This window comes from Grammomys surdaster, unplaced genomic scaffold (assembly GCF_004785775.1).
Source record: "Grammomys surdaster isolate TR1022 unplaced genomic scaffold, NIH_TR_1.0 129, whole genome shotgun sequence".
Taxonomy (NCBI): domain Eukaryota; kingdom Metazoa; phylum Chordata; class Mammalia; order Rodentia; family Muridae; genus Grammomys; species Grammomys surdaster.
The window spans coordinates 13,671,573-13,691,463 of record NW_021604587.1 but is presented as its reverse complement, the minus strand read 5'-3'; the positions used below and the strand labels follow the sequence as shown (position 1 = coordinate 13,691,463).

The 19,891-nt window shown below is 38.5% G+C and overlaps 1 protein-coding gene across 1 annotated transcript in view; it reads right to left on the bottom strand.

The window, feature by feature from the left end:
• The window catches only part of Tmx4 (thioredoxin related transmembrane protein 4), a 30,546-nt gene extending 20,274 nt beyond the window's left edge, over positions 1 to 10,272 (bottom strand). The window contains exons 1-2 of the mRNA XM_028754892.1: positions 10,100 to 10,272; positions 1,314 to 1,429 (exon numbers count right to left, since the gene is read on the bottom strand). Of these exons, the coding sequence (XP_028610725.1) occupies positions 1,314 to 1,429; positions 10,100 to 10,263 (280 nt within the window). The 5' untranslated portion in view covers positions 10,264 to 10,272. The remainder of the gene's footprint in view (positions 1 to 1,313; positions 1,430 to 10,099) is intronic.
• Between the last annotated feature and the right edge of the window lie 9,619 nt (positions 10,273 to 19,891).

Genomic DNA, 19,891 nt, shown 5'->3' with positions numbered 1-19,891 from the left:
TGACTTCATATCTCATACTGAGGGAAAAAGTAATTTTCTATTTATAAATTTTAGCTAACATAATCACATGCAATTGCTCAGGAGGCTACCATTCTAAAACCCAAAATGATGTATCTATTAAAGCAAGAAAATCACAAAGAGAAAAGAGGGGTTGTTTCTTAATATTTAATTTACTTAGTGTTGCTAAGTGCTCAAGCTTAACTTCATATATGGTGACACTTAGGGCCTTCTGATAAAATGCAACATGAAGTCACAGCACTACTTATGGAGTACTTTATCCATAACCTGAACAGAATCACATCTCGATAGCAAGCTTCCAGTTTATAGAAAACAGGAGAATAATTTACTATCATAAGAAAATATCTGTACTTCATGGGCTAATCTCTTAAGTATATTAATGCCATTACAAAGAGAGGATAATTCCAGATTGAGAGAAACAAAAAACAACAAAATTCAAGTTATGAAATTTGACTGGATCAAGATTCAAAAAAAAAAAAAAACTATACAAAAAGCCATGGGAAATCAGATTCAACACACTAAAAACATGATGGGTGAACTACCATGATAATTAAACTTACTGATAATGTATCTGTAGCAGGATATTTTTCCTGCAAGTTGGAAGGAGCTAAGGTGGGAGGAGAAAGGAGAGGAAGAGGAGGAGTAAGGAGAGAAAGAGAAGGAAGAGGAGGAGCTAGAGGAGAGAACATAGGGGTGGGGGGACATGGAAGCGGACCATCGCCTGTCTCTAGCAGTCAAAGGTAGTATCTGGGTTGGGTATTGGGTTACACCTTTGATTGTGTGGGCATCTTGTTATTGAGCATTACCAAATATATAAAGCCTTAGGATAATCTAAGCATTAGAGTCTCATTTGTACCGAGCCTGCATGGATGGTGGGATGGTCTGGGCTACACCCAGCCTTGTGGAGACAGCGTGGGGGATGGAGATTGGTAGAGCCATCCCCCACGCTGGGTGGCAGGGCCGGTGTCTCTGGTCACCTGAGCAGATGACATAAACTGAGCAGCAGTTGGGAAACATGGCGGCTGATTAAGAAAAGCCTGATTGAATGCCACCAATTTAAATATCTTCTGCAACATGTATCAACAAATAGTAATAATAATAAACATATGTGTGTATGTGTATTATACGTATGTGTAAATGCATAAACACCCACATAGACACGAATATTCCAAAATGTGGTCAGTTGCTTCCAGCTGGTATGTTCAACATCCTACTTGGCAAATTTTCTACATACATGAAAATTTCTAAGTAAGCAGTGGCTAAACATTCCTATCTATAGATCACATATACAGTACCTGGTTCTTGAATGACATCCACCTTCCCCACACTGATCTGAAGTGTTTCTCCATTCTTTGCAAAAGTCTCCCATTCAGAATCAGTCTGCTGGCAGGATGGACACCACGGAGCATAACTATAAGACCAGAAGAAACCATCAACATAAAATATATGGAGTAAAATCTATAAACAAAGTTAACAGAACATTCAAAGATAAATTCTTAGCTAAAGGGGAGAATAAAAGCAAGCTTTCCCAAGTTATTTGACATAGAAAAACAAGAGTATATTTCCCTTTTATGATTTTATATACAAATATTAATTCTATTTAAAAATTTGAGAATATTTTTAAAATAATCTTAACATATAAAACATTTCCTCCATGTAATTTTTTTTAAAAATAAATGAATTAAGTTTTATCTCCTAGCTTTGATCTTTGAGGCAAGTATGTTCCAAGCACCCAAAGTAAAATAACCTTCAAGGATGTCTCAATACTAGCCAAGCCAACTTCAGATCTCTCAAATCTATAGAAATGATAGGCAAAGACCAGAAACCTGTCACTTACTGGGTCCCCAGTGTGTATCCAAGTATATAAATACCTGAGAAAGTGCTTAACTTGTTCAAGTAAAAGAGAGCTACCCAATACTTTTTAAAACATTAAGAATCTTGGCCTTAAAGCCATATCTCTGCTTTTTATATGTACTGTTCAGCTAGAAACAGGTAATGATATCTCATAAGGGCCTACAGAGAAAGGAACATCTGTGCTAAGACTTAAGGAGAACAATCAGCCAAGAAAGGGTTAACAAATGTTCCAATCTAAGCAGGAAAATGGTATACATTAAGAATTTATCACTGAGTAAAAGAAGCCTTAAAGAAAACAGACTAGGGAGATACAGCTTACTGGGTAAGAACACTGTTGTATAGGCATGCAGATCAGAGGTTCAAATCCCTAGACCATGTGAAAAACAAAAACAAGAGTGGTTGTGTGCGACTATGGCTCCAGTACTGTTGAGGATCAGAGATGGGAAGATCTTTGGAGCTTACTAGAGGTCAGCCTCCTCCAGATTCAAAGAAATGCCCTCTATTGTCAAAGGAATATGGTAAGTAGTAGGACCATGTCTCAAAAAATGAACAAATAACAATAAAAGTACAATAAAACATACACACACACACACACTCTACCCAGATTATAAGCTGAGATGTTATTCTTAGTATTGAATCTCAAAATGTTAAAATAGGAATACAGTGATTTTCAACTTGTAAAATGTATGAACTAAATAATTTTCCCAAAATAATGTGTTCAAATTAGTCCTGGTGCCTGCAAATGAGACTTATTTGGAGGTCATCACATAAATCATTAAATTAGAAATCTTGCAGAGATCATCCTGACTTAAGGCGCGGCCCACATCTAGTAATAGTTCTTACAAGAGGAAGAGGAGAGAGCTCTGACAGAGAATAGGTAGAATGCTATGCAATAATGGATGCAAAGACTGTAGTTAAGCGGACCTAAGAAACACGCAGACACACACCAGAAGCCACAAGAAACTAAGAACACCACAGATGGGACAGTTCCACAGAGTCTACAGAGTTAACAACCCTGCTACACCTTGACACCTGCAGGTCTGTCATCTCCAGAACTATGAAAGAATTAATTGCAGTTATTTCAAGCCTCCAATATGGTGTTAATTTTTTATAGCAGTCTGAGGAAACTAATAAAAAAAGCAAGACAAAATTTAAAAGTAGAAGGATGTAGGAGGAGCTAAGGTGGGAGGAGTAAGGAGAGGAAGAGGAGGAGTTGGGAGAGGAAGAGAAAAAAGGAAGAGGAGGAGCTAGAGAGGGCAGAGATGTAGGAAGATGGAGAACCACACAGGTATGGAGAGCACTCGTGGGGAACAACTTATAAACTTATAATTAGGTTAGCTAATTGGGATACAACTCTCTTTGTATGGGCATCTTGTTATTAATCATTATCAAACATATAAGCCTTTGATTAATCTATAAGAATTAGAGCCTCATTCTCTTACTGGGCCCGCATGGATGGTGGAATGGTCTGGGCAATTCCCTGCCTTGCAGAGACAGCGTGGAAGATTGGCAGCGCCATCTCTCACGCTGGCATCTAGTAGATGGCAGGGCTGGTGTTTCTGGCAGGCTGGTTCTACCTGCAGTGCTCACATGGCCTCAGGCTGAGAAACATGGCGGCTGGGCTAGGCAGACCCACTGTGGCTTGAGCCAGAGGCCCATTTTAAATAATTACTCAACAGCTGGCAGAATATATATTCCCCACAATATATAGAAGACACCATCTCACAGCAGATGCCTTGCTCCTCTGGCTCTTCCAATCCTTTTTCCCCCTCTTCAGTTATGATCCCTCAACTTTAGGTACAGGAGTTGTATTACAGATGTTATCAACTGAGGTTAGTTAGGCAAACCATGGTCAGTTGTTCGCTACATTTAGACCTGTTGTGAGTTTCTGTAATGGTCTCCATCTGCGGCTAAAAGAAGTTTCCTTTTCATAAGGGGTGAGAGCTACACTTATTTGTAGACATCGGAGTAAATATTTAGAATGCAGCTAGAAATGATACTGTCTTAGGAAATGGCAGTAACAGACTTTCCTCGAAAATCTATAATCTCACCAATCAAGCGTCATTGGCTAGGTTGACAAAACTAGGCATAAATCCCCTCCTACCGAGTAGACCTTAAGTCTAATTAGACTAAGTGTTAGTTACTCTCAAGATAGTAGTGTTACCACTGTACCCTTAGGGCTATCTTGGCAGGCTGGTCATTGTTGTAGTCTTGTGCTTTACAGCTGGATAAGACTATTGATTGCTTTTCTCTATGACAGCTTGCACAGCACCTTTAGACACTAGCAGGACTACTGCTCAGAGGAAGGAGGCTCACAGGTTAATTCCAGCTCTACTCTTTCCAACCCTGTGTCTAAAGTATGTGGTGTCTTCAACAGCCTAGTCTTACCTTAAAGTTCTGGGAGACAACCAAGGGCAAAGGCCTAACATTTAATCATCTATGTAAAGAATAAAACCTGTAGCTGTATGAAAACTCTAACACCTGCTTGAGTGAGGAAACAGTATGTTCCCAGACAAAATGAATCCCCAGAGGCAATGACTGTTTCATTGCTTGTACCTAGGACAGAGACTAGCAGGATTGAGCCATAAAACAAACAAACAACAAAAAAAACATTTATAACAGCAATAATAAATTGGAGATGATACACAGAAGTTCTTTGAATGGTATTTTTGAAGACTCAGTAAAGAAATAAATTGTATTACTTATTCATTCATTTAGTAAAAAAAACATTGAGCACTTGCTATTTAATAGGAAGACTCTAGAGTTAAACAGGGAAGAAATCTTATCCCTCTATATGAAGTTTATAGTATGTGGGAAAAATAAAACACAATACCTAATACAAAGGCATATAGCCAGATTCATACTTACCAGATGTGGTTAGAGCCATGCTAGATACACAAGATATTGTAAAAATGGGGGTTCCTGTAAGGACGATAGGGCCCTTATTCAAATGTTACGAAGTATCAAAAATAAGCTTACTACAATAACATTTGTCATCTACAGAAACCAGAGATGATGAAAACATGGATGGGTCCCTGCTTCCTGAAGAACAGAGCCTTCCCTTATGTGGTGCTGATCAGTAGAGGTACTGAACCTAAACCAGAGCCAGCCAATCAAGCATTCTCATATACCAAAGAGCTGTCTACCCCCAAATGGCAAGGATGTCTGTCATTAAAGACCACTAATAAATGTCTTTAAAAGTCTAGTATCCAGTAAGCAGTTGCTAAGTAGTTGAATGTTACTCATGCTACCACCTTCAGAGCTTGTATCTCATTCACCTTCACTTTCCCAAATCCACTCCCCCAAACTTGACACATAACAAGCAACCATTTAGTCACATTCTCTTAAACATGCACACAATAAAACACAACAAGCTGATTAACTATGGGAAATTTAATTGTTTGACATGAGCAAGTCAACATTTTTTCGTACAGGCATCAGAAAAACACTGGAAAAACAATACTAAAACTTTGAGTTTCTTGCAGAAATACGGCATAGAGCCACATAACCACGTAGCTCATCTCAGTTTTGATACACGAGCAGCTGAAGACCAAAGTCAGAAGCCATGCTTTATAAAAATTAACTTCCTTTATAGAAGTAAATTCAATTCAATTAAAAATATATTTTATCCAGAAAATAATATAGGTAAGCAGATCAAAATTATGCTACATGGATATCAAGACAGCTTAGACATTTCTTTGGATTAGGAGGGGGAAGCACCAGAACATTATAGAGAATGAATAATATTGCATATTTTGGGTTTCAAAAGAACAAAAGTATCAACAGAACTAGAACAGATTATCAGGCAGGAGGGTGAGAGAGAGTAAAGGATAAAGTAACCATATAGTGAGGGAGGCAATGTCCTAACTAAACAGCTTATACCTAAAGTGAAACCTCCAATGCCAGAAATGGGCTATATCTTGTTGAGTCACAGGCCAAAGGGATTCCAGAGACCCTCCAAACATCAAGGACTATTGCCAAACCAATTGGTTACCCTCTGTAACCTGCTGCTGAAGACATCACATACTTACAACATCAAAAATGAAGAAATCAAGCCGGAGTATCCAATTAGAAGCTTCACCCCTACTGACCAGTGTTCATGGTATTAGAGGTACTTTGTACACTACTAGAGAACAGCTATCATCAACTCCCAGCCACAAACCCCAAGACCTACAACAGCAATGTGCCTATAAGATATACTGGTGCAATAGTGGAACAAATATTACAGATATAACTTACCACTTTTTAAATGGATTTAAAGCCCATTCCCTGACATTTCGAAAGTGGCCAAGAATCTGAGACTTTATAAGTCTCATAGGCTCTATGGGAAAACCTATTATTACTGTGCTAAAGGAACACAGCAATAAAATGACTCCTAATGACACATTGCTATAACTGTAAATTGGAGTACTACTCATAACTCATCACAGAAGCTTCTTGCAGTGGGTGCTAATTAACAGAGACCTACAACTAGACAACATGCACAGTGACTCTGAAACACTCAGCCCTAAAACTGCAACAGCCAGAACAAACAGTGTCTGCTGGAAACAAGCAGACTGACAGACATATGGACTCACAAAGACTATGAGAGTATGCTATGCGCAAGACCTACAAGGTTCAAACTCAACAAAACCCCAGCATGGAGAAGGAAACATGTACACAAAATCTCACCTCTAACAAAGAAGCTATCAGCAGCTGATAGCTGCTGGGAAAGGAAAAAATCAGTTTTCTCCAATCAAGTGTCACTAAGCATATCAACCATATTCTAGGGTACACCCTATACAAAACAGACTCTATGGTTGGGGAGTATTTGTTTGTTTTGTTTTTGAGCACTTTTGGTTTGTTTAGATTTATTTGAAAAGTTGATTTTTTTAATACTTTATTTACTTATTTATTTTCATTTTTTCTTGACTTTATTGTTTAGTTTTTTTTTAAGAGAGAAAGAGAATACATAAAGTTTTGTGGGTAGGAAAGTAGAAAAGCAAGAGATGGTAGGAGAAAAAGAATATAACTGAAATATATTATATGAAAAAATTAAAATTTTTTTAAATAAAAATATGAATTAAAATAACATTTTTTTAAAAAGAAACATAACAAGAGACAAGTGTTAAAAAAACACAAAAAAGTTAGGAAGTAATTAAATGAAAGTTAGTATATATAAACCAACATAAATAAAGAAAAGGTAGCATCAGAAGGTGTTTAAGGATAACAACCAATTAAAGTGAGAGAGAAGAAATGAGCAATAACACTATACAATTATACATAAAAATAAATGAGAGGAAAGGAGAGTACGTGACAAACCCCTAACATGAAAGAAATTCAAGTAGTAATAAAAGGCATTTTGCAGCTTTGTAAAAATGTTTCAATATAAATATAATGAATTATCACAAATTAATTTTAACAGATATTCCTCATACAGAATAGTTTTCAAAACTGAAAATTCAAGTCCAAGGACCACAAACATTGATTCCTTAAAATACAAAGAAAATTTCACTAAATTTTGTAGTTGATTTTCATATCTCAAAGCACCAAACACTGCTAAGATTAAGAGCAAATGAATAACAATATAGGCATGAACTGTATCATAAAAGCTTTGTATAACTTGAGATACAAAAGCAGATTCCCAAAGAGTGTAAGTGTATGAGCAAATGAGGAATAAAAATTTAAAATGTTGTCAAAGTTTTACCAATATGATCATAAAGCTAACTCATTTCTTTACCGAAAACAAATACATTTTACCTACAGTCCTATTAATCTCAAAATACAAGACCAGACTATCTGAAAAAGCGCTGACTTGAGAGGTCATATAAGCACATGAATATTAGTATGTGTGTGTGCATGTTTGTATGTGGTTGTACACAATACACGCATGTGTGTGTAGGCCAAAGATCAACACTGGGAGTCTTCCTCAATTGCTCTCCACCTTTTTTTTTTTTTTTTGAAACAGGGTCTTTCACTAAGCCTGCAGCTTACCTGTTTAGTAGACTAGCTGAGGAACAAGTATCAGAGATTATACCACCAGCTCCCCAGTGTCAGAATTACAGACATGGTTAACTGTACCTTGCTTCTACATGGTCATTGGGGAGATGAACTCAAGTACTCATGCTAGTGTGGCTTCTCTCTTATATACATGGGAGAGTAGCTATTTTGAAAAAAACACTCCAAAATGTATTTGTAATAGGCCTATAGTGGTTATGAGAATACAAAGAATGAGGAATGTCATCCAGTAACACAGAAAAATAAATTTAAAAAAAAAAAAAGGACAGGAGGCACAGTAACTCTTCTGAATCAGTTTCTGGTATCCATAGAGAAACTGAATGTAATAGCATAAGTTCCTTCCTTTCCATCCTCACTTCCTGCCTACCAATTCTGAAGAATTTATAAGCCAGTGTCTCAATTTAAAAAAAAAGAGAGAGAAGAAACAATTTTACCTATATGTGTGTGTATGTATGTATGCATGTATGTATGTATGCATGCGTGCGTGCGTGCGTGCGTGCGTGCGTGCGTGCGTGCGTGCGTGCGTGCGTGTGTGTGTGTTTGTGTGTGTATAAAATGCAGCTTGACACATAGCAAGTCCCAAGAATAGATTACAACTATCTAGGCTGGGGCATTTTAAAACAATAAAATAGGAACCATCCAGGAGTTGTTAGCCAGCACTAAATTGCAAGCTTACTGGGACTTACAATCAATCATCTCAGTTTTATTTTTCTTACTTCTTTTCCTTAAACAGCAAAAAAAGAAAATTCAAAAAGGAACCACTAAGGAGTTAACAGCATCAGATCTGAGGCCTTTTTACTGGGACTGTTTTCACACTTCACATAAAACACTCAGTCTAACTAGAAAATCATCTGGATAAACACCTTTGAAATGATAGTAATAATTATAGAAATAGCTGACAAAAGGTGTTTCTCAAAGTTCTAAAATATTGCAAGCTGGCAGCACTAACATTAATCTTACTGTTTTTAACTCTAGCACACAAGAGGCAGTGGCAGACTGGTTGCTGTGACTTGGAGGCCACTGAGATCTACACAGCCAGCTCCAATCCAGCCAGAAATGCATAGTGATACCCTATCAAAAAAAGAAAAGGGTGTTTCTCTCAAATAGGATATGACCTCATTTCCATCCAAATAGGTTATTCATATCCATAGCATTAGAGTTTCACTGATTTGATGATTTAACAGGAGTACTGAATTTTGAAGTCTAGGTATCTCCATAGTTTGACAGGTAAATACCCATTATGTTCTTTGATTTACATATTTTTTTACCCTGATCTCAGGCATCTACTTGCAATCTGAACTGAAGAAATCAAAATCTGGCCTTGGAAAAATTCAAAAACACAACTTTGATAATATCTATATTCTCAACATTAAAGGAACTACCAAAATGGCAGTGATAAATCTGTATTACCTGAGACTTGGAGCTATGGTAATGTGGTCTCATAAATTTGTTCCCAGACATTTCTCATTTTCCCTGGATGCCCACGAGTCTATGAAGCCTTTTCAGATGACTGTCCCCTTCCCTGGTATTAATTTTATATTACAATCAACATAAATCCCTTCCCTTTGTCCTGACAGCTTCCCATAACCTTCAAGCATGGCACTATGCACCAACCACCACTTCTGTTGTTCAAAGGGGACTATTTGTTATTGTCCTTTCTTAATGCCATTGGTGCAATCCAATTATGATACTGACTCAAAATATCCTACCTCTAAATATTATGCCATCGGAATTTAAAAATAATCTTTTTTAATTTAGCCACTCATGTTTATGCTTTTGCTCCACAATGACATCTCAAGGTCTTCAAAAGGAAAGTGGTATTTCACACAAACTGGTCTTCCTTCTCTTCTGCAATGGCTTACTTTCAACACACTTTACCTAAATGTATGCATCCCTGAATAGCTGCCCCTTTTCTAACATGGCTAGACCTCTAAGGATTTATGGTTTTCTTTACCCCTTCCCGACTTCTCCCCCTGGTGAACTGTCTCCTCCCATTTCTAAAACACTTTTGGCCTAAAGTAATAATGGTAAAAAGCAGCTAAGGATGCAGGCTGTGCTTCTTCATCCGCAGCCTGACAGCAAAGGGCAATGTGCGCATGCTCATTTCGAAGGCCGCAGCCCGCCACCGCAGGTGCTGGCAGGCAGGAGCGTCGCGGCCAGGGTCTAGCCAGGGTAGGACCGCGGGCTCCGCGAGGAGGAAGCGACGTGAGGGGCGGGAGGGGACACTCACAATTTCAGCATCCACTCGCCCTCCATCACCAGCGTCCAGTTGGAGGCGGTCATGGGCTGCACACGGCTCTCCTCTGCCGGCAGCGCGGCCTGCTCGAGGCCCTCAGCCGCTGCCGCCGCGAGCCAGGCGGCCAGGAGTACCGGGACGCAGAAGCCGCCTGTCATGGTGGCGCCTGTGAGGTACCTCGGCTCTCTGAGGGCGGGGAGCACTGGCTGGGCTTCTCACCCCAAGCAACCGCCTTCACAGAGGTCTGAGGGGAGGCCAACCCGCCTCAGCGCCGCGCTCCCAGCCACTCCTGCCGAGCCTCCCACAGCCTCCTCTTATCTGCCCGCCTGGCAAGGCCACGCCCAGCCACCCTGGCCACGCCCCCAACGCACTGCGGGAAAGCGGTTGCCAAAGCAACCGTCTGCAGTTTCCCAAGGCAACGGCCTGCTCTTCCTGCTGACTGTCTGGCTGAAAATACACAAATGACCCAGTGCTGCTTAAGTGACTGCCTGCTGTTTCTCTAAAGGGAAACGTGGCCATTGGCTAAACAAACCCATCCCCCATTTCATGTTAGCACAAATATACAAGAATTGTAGAGTGGACGATGGCACCTGGAGGGAAGAACAATTTAAAAGCTCTCTGCATGAACATACTACTGGAGCAGCGTTGCCCAAAGAGGAAAAAACGAGATCAATTATAAAGCTAGATAACGCAGTCGTTTAAAAATAAACTTTTTTTTAAAGTATATAGACTTTTAAAATACGTATATTAACAAAATGAGTCTGTTTGTGTCTATGGCTACTTGCAGTGAAATGGACCCCATTTTTCTTCCAGCTACAATTTTGTCAGACCTAGAATCAGAGTCTTACATGATTTCTGTGTCTTTACGGATACACATTAGGCGAATCTGTACCCTGGAACTACCACACCTTGATGTAAGACTCTTACAATTACAGAGCCCATGAGCTTATTTAGGTGTCTAAATTGTAAAATTCATTGGTGCAGTTAATATAGCATACAAAACGTGGTTTATGTTTCTAGCTTAAAACACAGCTATGCAACTCAGAGTACTTAAGATCAGCCTCTAGTCAATAATAGGAAAGATCAATGTTGCATGCAGAGGTGTTGTCTTTTGTCTGAATCAGTTGTGATAGTATGCGCATTGAGCCTACAATGTCAGTAGAAAGCATTTTACTGTGCTTATAAAAGATTCATAAACAGGAAGTCTATCATTTTCAGTGTAGCAGTTTTAGCACACACACACACACACAAAGGGGGGGATGAATGCAATGTTTATGCTTAGAATTAACTAGCTTTAGAGCATTCAGGGAACTGAAGGTGCAAAGAGCAAGAGCCGCGCAAGTTTAGTCAATGTTGAAGGTAATTGCATCTTTTTCCTGTTATTTGCTTTTGTATAAATTAGTTGGAAATGAGAAATCAAAGAGAGAAGCACAGGAGGCACAAAAGAAAACCATTGCTAACACATTTCTCATTTCTAGCAGAGATTGTTTCCAAAACAATCCAGAGGAGGATGCTTAGAGGACTCAGCATGGATTGTGGGAGAGGCTTTGCCTCTAGGAAGCACAGATCAGGATAGAGGCACAGCTGTCTGCACCCACGATGGCATCAAATCTCCCCCCTCAACCCCCCACCCTCGCGTGCTTCCTAGCCACAAAATTTAGGAGGAAAAAAGACTATCTCTGTTTAAATACAGCTGACGATAAAACCTGCTCTGAAAGGGGCAGATGGTAGAAACATCATTTATATGGCATGACTCAGGAGAGCTGGTTGTTATTTGTAGACAACAGCATACTATAGCATTGATAAGACTCTATACTTTCCACAAAGCCAAAATCATTTAGATCCACACTGTCTCCTTCATAACGCGGCTTTGGTTTTGCCCAACATTCTCATAAGGCCCTGTGTTCCAGTAACAAAAAGCTATGTCCCATTGCTGAAGCACACTATACTTGGTTTACTTACCTCTCCATTCTTCTTACCATCACTCTCTGCCACCATCACAGAGCTCACACTGTACCTCTAACAGCTCTGGCAGAATGGAGCTGCTAACTTCAAAACCAATAGCTCTTCTGTTTGTTTCTACCACACCTCTGTCCAATGTAACACTTTCTTATCACCCTATTGTCTCCTCTCCTCTCCAAAGGCAACTAAGAACTGTCCAAAGTTATGTAGTTACTATGTGTCTCCTAAACAGTGGATTCCAATCTTACAGCAGTCCTTGACATAGACAGTTTCTGGCGTGACTCTAAAGGTCACTCAATTCCTGATATTTAGAATCATGTGTCTTTCTCTCCTCTTGGGTATGGGTTGGGCTAGTGACTTGCTCCTAACTCATAAAATGCAAACAAAGATATGGGTTAGATCTTACCCAATAAGATCACAAAAGCCCAGGATGAGGAAACTCACAAAACCCTATAATAATAGGGTGTGTAAGGGCCCAGAAGAAGCTGAGACACCCCACACATAAACCGCTCAGGTCCCAGTGCTGCTATTGTCATGGCAGAAAGTGAATACCCCACTTCTCAGGATGGGCCTGAGATTAAATACCTTTTGCAGAGAGGATGTCTGGGAAGAAAAGCTATTGGTTATGGCTTCCAGGCCTGTATGTACCTCATTAGCATAGAGATTTGTCTTGAGCCTACATGACCTGTAGTCACGTCCTTTTCCTCATCTACATGTGGAGGGCTTAGGACATTCCCCTTATGTAACTGATGGCCACAAATCTATGGTGGGCTGCAGCTTGTGACAGGGGCCTGGCGCCCAGGAGCAGACAAAGCTCCTACCATTCCTTCGGGTTCCCTAGGGCTTCTAGCCTTAGCTCAATCGGGGACCAAGCTACCTTTAACAGTCCCACATCTGTAGGCTTTGAGGCTTCAAAAGCCTCACCATTCCCAGTACCTGTTCTCTGTTTCTTACTTGCAGATCAAGGTTTAAGCTCTCAGCTGTTCCTACACCCATGTTTTTGTTATGCCATCATGGACTGTAAACCTTCAGAACCATAAGTCCATGTAAACTCTTTTATAAGTTACCTTGGTATCACAGCAATAGAAAAGTAACCAAGACAAAACTGTTTTTAATATATAACCTTCTAGGACATAGGGGAAAATACCTATAGGACTTCTGTATCTATAGCATAGATGGAAAAGCTCCTAAAGTAACATGTATGTCAAATGCTACATTATTCAAAATTTAACCAAGGTCCTTTCTAATGGAATTGAAAAAGACTATCTTAAAAAGTAATACTTAGCTGGGCACCATAGCACCCTGGTACAATTCTATTACTAAGGAGACTAAGGTGGGAACTCTCAGGTTCAAGACCAGACAAGTCTCAAACAACAACAACAACAAAAACATATATAAAATACAAATAAATGATTACAATATCAAAAAAATGTAATGCTTAAAATTAACTAGAGGGGATTTGGAAAGAAGCACAGTGTAGTTCTTGATTCTAATGAACACTAAAATCTACCAGAAAGTTATAAAACAATAATGAGATTTTGGTGTAGAAAATATTAAGTGGACAAACGAATTTGGACGAATATCCAAGATACACAAAATTACATATAAGCGCATTGATTAAATATGTGTGTGATGGTTTGTATATGCTTGGCCCAAGGAAGTGGCACTATTAGGAGGTGTGGCTTTGTTGGAGTAGGTGTGTCACTGTGGGCTGAAGACCCTCACCCTAGCTGCCTGCTTCAGATGAAGATGTAGAACTCTCTCAGCTCTGCTGTCACTATGCCTGCCTGCTTGCTGCCATGTTCCTGCCTTGATGATAATGGACTGAACTCTGAACCTGTAAGCCAGCCCCAATTAAATGTTGCCCTTGCCTTGGTCATAGTTTCCGTTCACAGTAGTAAAACCCTAACTAAGACAATTACATTAAATACAAAATTTAAACATATGCATATGTATTCAAACTTCTACCTATGTTAAAGGTAATATAACACAATAAAGTAGATTCATACAATGATAATAAAAACTACAAAATAATAAATAAATAAATAAATAAATAAATACAAATCTCAGACGATAAACTCATAATTTCAAGTCATGTCAAAAAGACCTCAGAACTAAGAGAGCCATCGGGAAGCTATACAACACACACTATTTCAACTCTAAGTTTTTTTTTCTCTTTTAGTTCAGACTTTCTCTATTACCAAAAAGGGAAGAAGAAATGAACCACACCACAAACAGCTTTTTCATAATCCACAGGAGGACATGCCAATTCACCTTGTTAACTGAATTATTGGGCAGGCTTTAGTCCCAGCATTCAGTGACCTGGAACAGTTCACAATGAGAACTCAATGTGGAAAATATATGAACTTCAGACTCTGTTAATATACTTATGGAGCAGATGAAACGGGTGCAGAGAACATTTTGGGTGGAGAAATAGCATAAAATGAGTGGGTAAGAAGCACACCACTTACCTCAAACTGACAAGGCCAATGGTCAAGGAAAGGAAGTTAATCATGTTACTTATGAACAATCCTTGTTCATCTTTCAACATGTGAAGGTTAGGAACTCATGGCCTATATTTATTCACATATTTATTCACATAACACATTTCTTTGGGATTTATTTTTATAAAGAAATTAAATACAACAAGGACTTCATCCATCCATTGAGTGTACAGCTATGCTCCAATGACAGCATATACAATATACAACATACAATAATAATAATAATAATAAAATAATAATAAACCATAACTGAAGTAATTCTGGTGTGGCTACCAAGTTTTGGTTTTATTTTATACACCTTATTTTAGAACACATTCCTTGATATTTAATCCCAATATTTCAAGCCATACTAAAGACTGCAATTTCCTTACATTTTAGTAAATGTAGAAAACAATTGCACTGATGAATAATTTATATTTCTAATTTACTCTTTTGTCTCTATGGCAAGCTTCTCTCCCTTTGTTTTTACATATGATTTTGAAATCCAATATCAGATACTGATAATAATAGGGACATTCCATACTGGTAGCCAAGTATCTGAAGATTTATTACAATTGGTCACTGATCAAATTAACTCATAAAAGGACTTGTCTTTCATCTGCTCAAACAAGGAGAAAAAAAAATCATCCTTAATTGATCCGTGCACCTTTTCACAATCCGCATGAATATCTTAATGGTACTAAAATTTTGGTTGTAAGACTCATATATTACAGAATATACAGCTCTGATAAGATTCATCTGTGTGGACGCTGAGATTATTTGCTGTTCCAGCTACCTGCCTTCTGAGGCTGTTGCCATAAATTTGCTTCCAGAACAGCTTCAGGAATTAACTGCTGATTCCTCATGGATTCAGTTCATCCAGCCTTTCAGATAAATCCATTCAGAACTTCAGTCAAGTCCTGAGCCTTCTAAGCATACAGAGACTGAATAACAGATGCTAAAGCTATCTTTCTTTTGTCCAATTTTCTAATTTTCCTACCCCTTCCCACCTCTTTAAAAAATCTCCACTGCCCCAGCTCATCAGGAAGAATGGATAGTCCTCATCCCCATCTCTTGAGTTTGGGTGTCTGGTTATGATTACTTTATAAATTATAGATAGGTTGTCATTTTAAGGGATAATTTGGAATTGGCCACAATTTTGAACAGGAATGAAGTAGATGGGATGAATTACTAAATTTATTATTGAACAAAGCATTGTATACCCATAATCTTCTGTTGACACAAATCTTTATAATTGATGCAAAATTGAAGTTATACGTAAGAACTTACATGGTACAAAATTTATGTAATGATATAGATTTAAGGTTTTCTTTGGGGGCTGGAGAGATGGCTCAGTGGTTAAGAGCACTGATTGCTCTTCCCAAGGTCCCAAGTTCCTTTCCCAGCAGCCACATGGTTGCTTACAACCATCTATAATGGGATCTGATCCCTCTTCTGGTGTGTCTGAAGACAGCTACAGTATATTCATGTACATTAAATAAATAAATAAATAAATAAATAAATAAATAAATCTTTTTTAAAAAGATTTTCTTTGGTATAAATCCTTTTATATTGATACAAAATTTGAAATTATTATTGTCACTCTTAAATTGGCATTGTGCCTGTGCAACTCATTTAAGAACACAAGCCTCTGAACTAGTCCTTCTATAGCTGCTATCACAAACTATTTAGGATGATTAAGTAACACAAGTTAGGGGCCAGATAGTAAACTTGTAGTTATATTAGATACTGATTTAATTATAATAAAGTATTTTCAATATTATTCAAATAGAAATATCTAAGAGTAGTCAAGGTTTAACAGTTCAGATATATCTTATATAAATAGATAGTCTTTAAAAACATCAGAAATCCACAGAATCCTTTCATTATTTTTTTTTGTATTTTTTGACTGAGGGGCATGTTACCTCCTGACAGTGCCCCCTTCATGGTTCAAAGAAGATATTGAGCATCATAACCTCCATATGAAGTTGCTCCAGTTGTGGCAAGGTAGCCACTGGGCAAAAACTGCCCTAATTCATCTACAGACAAAAATAAACTATCCAAGAAAGAACTAACAATGCAGGATAGTCAACAGATTAGCCCTGCAAATGCAGGAGGTATACAGAAACTCCTGAGTGGAAGAACACACCATTCTTTACCTATGTAAGAAAATTCTGCATATTGTATACATTGTACACATTGTTCCCATTGTACAGGAATAAGAACCATTCTTATGTTGATAAATTTTCATCAGAAACTATGGGAACAAGAGTCCTCTACTAAAAAGGAGGTAACTTTACCCTTCCTGGGTGGAAGTACATTTGGTGGTGACTGGAACATTTTGGGAGGACACTAGGAATAAGAAGTATTGTGAGTATGTGGTGGGCAGAAGGCAAAGATGCTATTGAATATTCCATGATGACAGAAAACTATCAGTGAACACAAAGCTGAAAAGTCAAAAGGAACTTTGTACTGCACACAAACATTTCTACACACAGAGAACATGTAGATGAAGGCCTAGAACATCGCCAGCACCACTGAGGTGCCCCACCTGCTTCTCCCAATCACCAGGCCCTGTATCTCTTCTGGAAGAGATCTTTGTCTCTAATTATGTGGTAATTAGTTTTGGGCCTGCCTTCACAGTTTGTAGAAATCCTTAGTACTGCCCAAGTATTTTGTTTGTCTTCAATTTCCTATATATGGAATTTTATATGAATATAATTCTTTTATTAGATATTATTTTTTAATTTTAAAAATATTTTATTAATTCTTTGTCAAAGCATTTTGATCATATTCATCTCTCTCCTATTCCTCCAAAATCCCTTTCCTAACCAGTCGGCTTTATGTGTTTTTATTGTTGTTGTTGCAGTTGTTGTTGTTGCTGTGGTTGTAAAACTACTGATTCCAATTTATGCTTGGGGAGGCTATCCATTGGAATGTAGTTGTTCTACTAGGAACTATATTCTTAAAGAACACTGGGTGTCCCTTTCCTAGCAGGTATCATTTGCCAATAATAATAGCTCCTCAGCTTTGAGTAAGACATTTTACATCCCACCCCACCCCTGTCCTTCAGAACCATGCCAATTAAAGGCTTTGGGGTGGGGGCACCTATTGAGAGAACAAAAGGAATTCAGGTCTGTATCCTTGCCCAAGGGCAGACTTGGCAAGGCCGGGTCTGAGGCTGGGACTCTGGCTTAAAGAAGCTAAGGTTTCAGTGTCTGGGAACTTGGCTTTCCCCTGAAGAGACTGGGGTTATCAGTCCCAAGGCCATTGTGTGCTATATCTTTGTATTCTGTGTCCCCCTGGTGCAACACCACTTGATTAGCCTCCTGCTGAGTTCATCCCATTGTATGATAGCTTTATGCTGACTCTGTTCTACCCTCACCCCCACTCTGCAAATAGTATACAAGATATTGTACTTCTTAATCAACTGCTTGGTTGATAACAATATGTTTGGAGTAAGACACAGCTTGTACAAGACCCCGATCCTATCTGTTCTAGTTCCGTTGTCTCTGATCTCCTGGCCCCTCCTATTCAGTACTGTGTCACTAAAGAATGGCCTACTCATCCAGGTCAGGCCACCATGCTGGAATTTTGTTTGCCTTGAACTAGTGCAGGTCTTACATATGCAGTACAGTAACTGTACTGTCCCTTCACATGTGCAACTGTCCTATTATGTCTAGAAAATACTGTTTTATTGTAGTTGCCCATTGCCGCAGCTCTTACAATCTTTTTGCATATTTTTCTGTGATAATGCCTAGATGTTCCATTTAGGGCTTAACATCATATTTTCTACCTCTTGACCAATTGTGAGTCTCTGTGCTAATCACCATTTACTGCAAAAGGAAGTTTCTCTGGTGGGATATGTGTGATGCACTAATCTATGAGGGTAACTATAGGTCATTGATAGTCCATTTAATAATATGTCCATTTAGCAAGGCAATGATAGTAGGTTCTCTCCTATAGCTTATCACCTGGCCAGCTGCAGATTCTTCTTCTTGGTAATTGAAAATTTATACAATATATTTTAATCATGGTTTCCTTGCACTCTTCTCCTCCTAGACACCCCCCTATCTCCTCACCCACCCAACTCCATGCTTTCTTTCTCTTTCAAAAACAAGTAAGAATAAACAAACAATCCAGAATATAAATAAATAATAAAAACTTACAAGAAATACATACACACAAAGACACACATACACAGAAACAAACCCCATAACAACTCAAAGTTGGAAAACTTAAAATTCAACAAAACATCAGTTTGACAAAAAAGTTCAAACAAAGCAATGAGACAAAACAAACAAATAAACAAAAAAACACTACAAAAACACCAATGAGTTTGTTTTGTGTTGGCCACCTACCATTGGGCACAAGGATTACTCTTAGGTGATATATATCTATCTCCAGTGAGACTCCAATGAAGAAAACTGATTTTTCCTTTGCATGTGGTTATCAACAGGGATCACTTCTTGGTTAGGGATGGGGGCTCCTATCTACTTCTTTCTCTCAGTGGTGCTGAGACCCAGCTCAGTCACAGGTTCTTGGTACCAATAATCATACCAGGTATAGGTTCCATCTTGAGGAATTGACCTCAAATCCAACCAGAAAGTGGTTGGTTACTCCCATAATATTTGGGTCACTGTTGAGCCAAGAGACATATCTTGTCATGCCTTGTAATTTTCACAGAGAAAACTCAAAAAACTCAATATAAAGAAAAAAACTAATGAACAAAAAATAAAATTGGAACTGTGTAGAAAGCTCTCAAAAGATGAAATACAAATGTCTAAGAAATATTTTTTAAAATATTCAACATCCTTAGTTATCAAATTACAACTTTGAGATTTTATCTTCCCTAGCTAGAATGACTAAGTTTACACACACACACACACACACACACACACACACACACACACACATGATCAATTGATGACAAATGCTGGTATGAATGGTGGATGTGAAGAAAGGAAAACAATTATTCACTGCTGGTGGGAGTGCAAACTAGTGTAGCCACTGTGGAAATCAGTAAGGAGATTCCTCCAAAAGCTAAAATTAGATCTCTCACTCTCTCACTTGATCCATCTATATGATTCTTCGGCATACACCCAAAAGACTATTCTACTGCTGAGATATATATTTTTTATTTTAAAATGATATTTTTCATTTTAGAAAATATATGTATTAATTTTAAGTGTGTGTGTGTGTGTGTGTGTGTGTGTAATGATCTCAGGGAACAGAGATATCAGATGTCCTAGAAGTGGAGTTACAGACAGTTGGGAGCTGCCCAACTGTGTTACCAAATGTTGGGAACTGGACTTTAGTCTTCCACAAGTGTAGTAGGTGT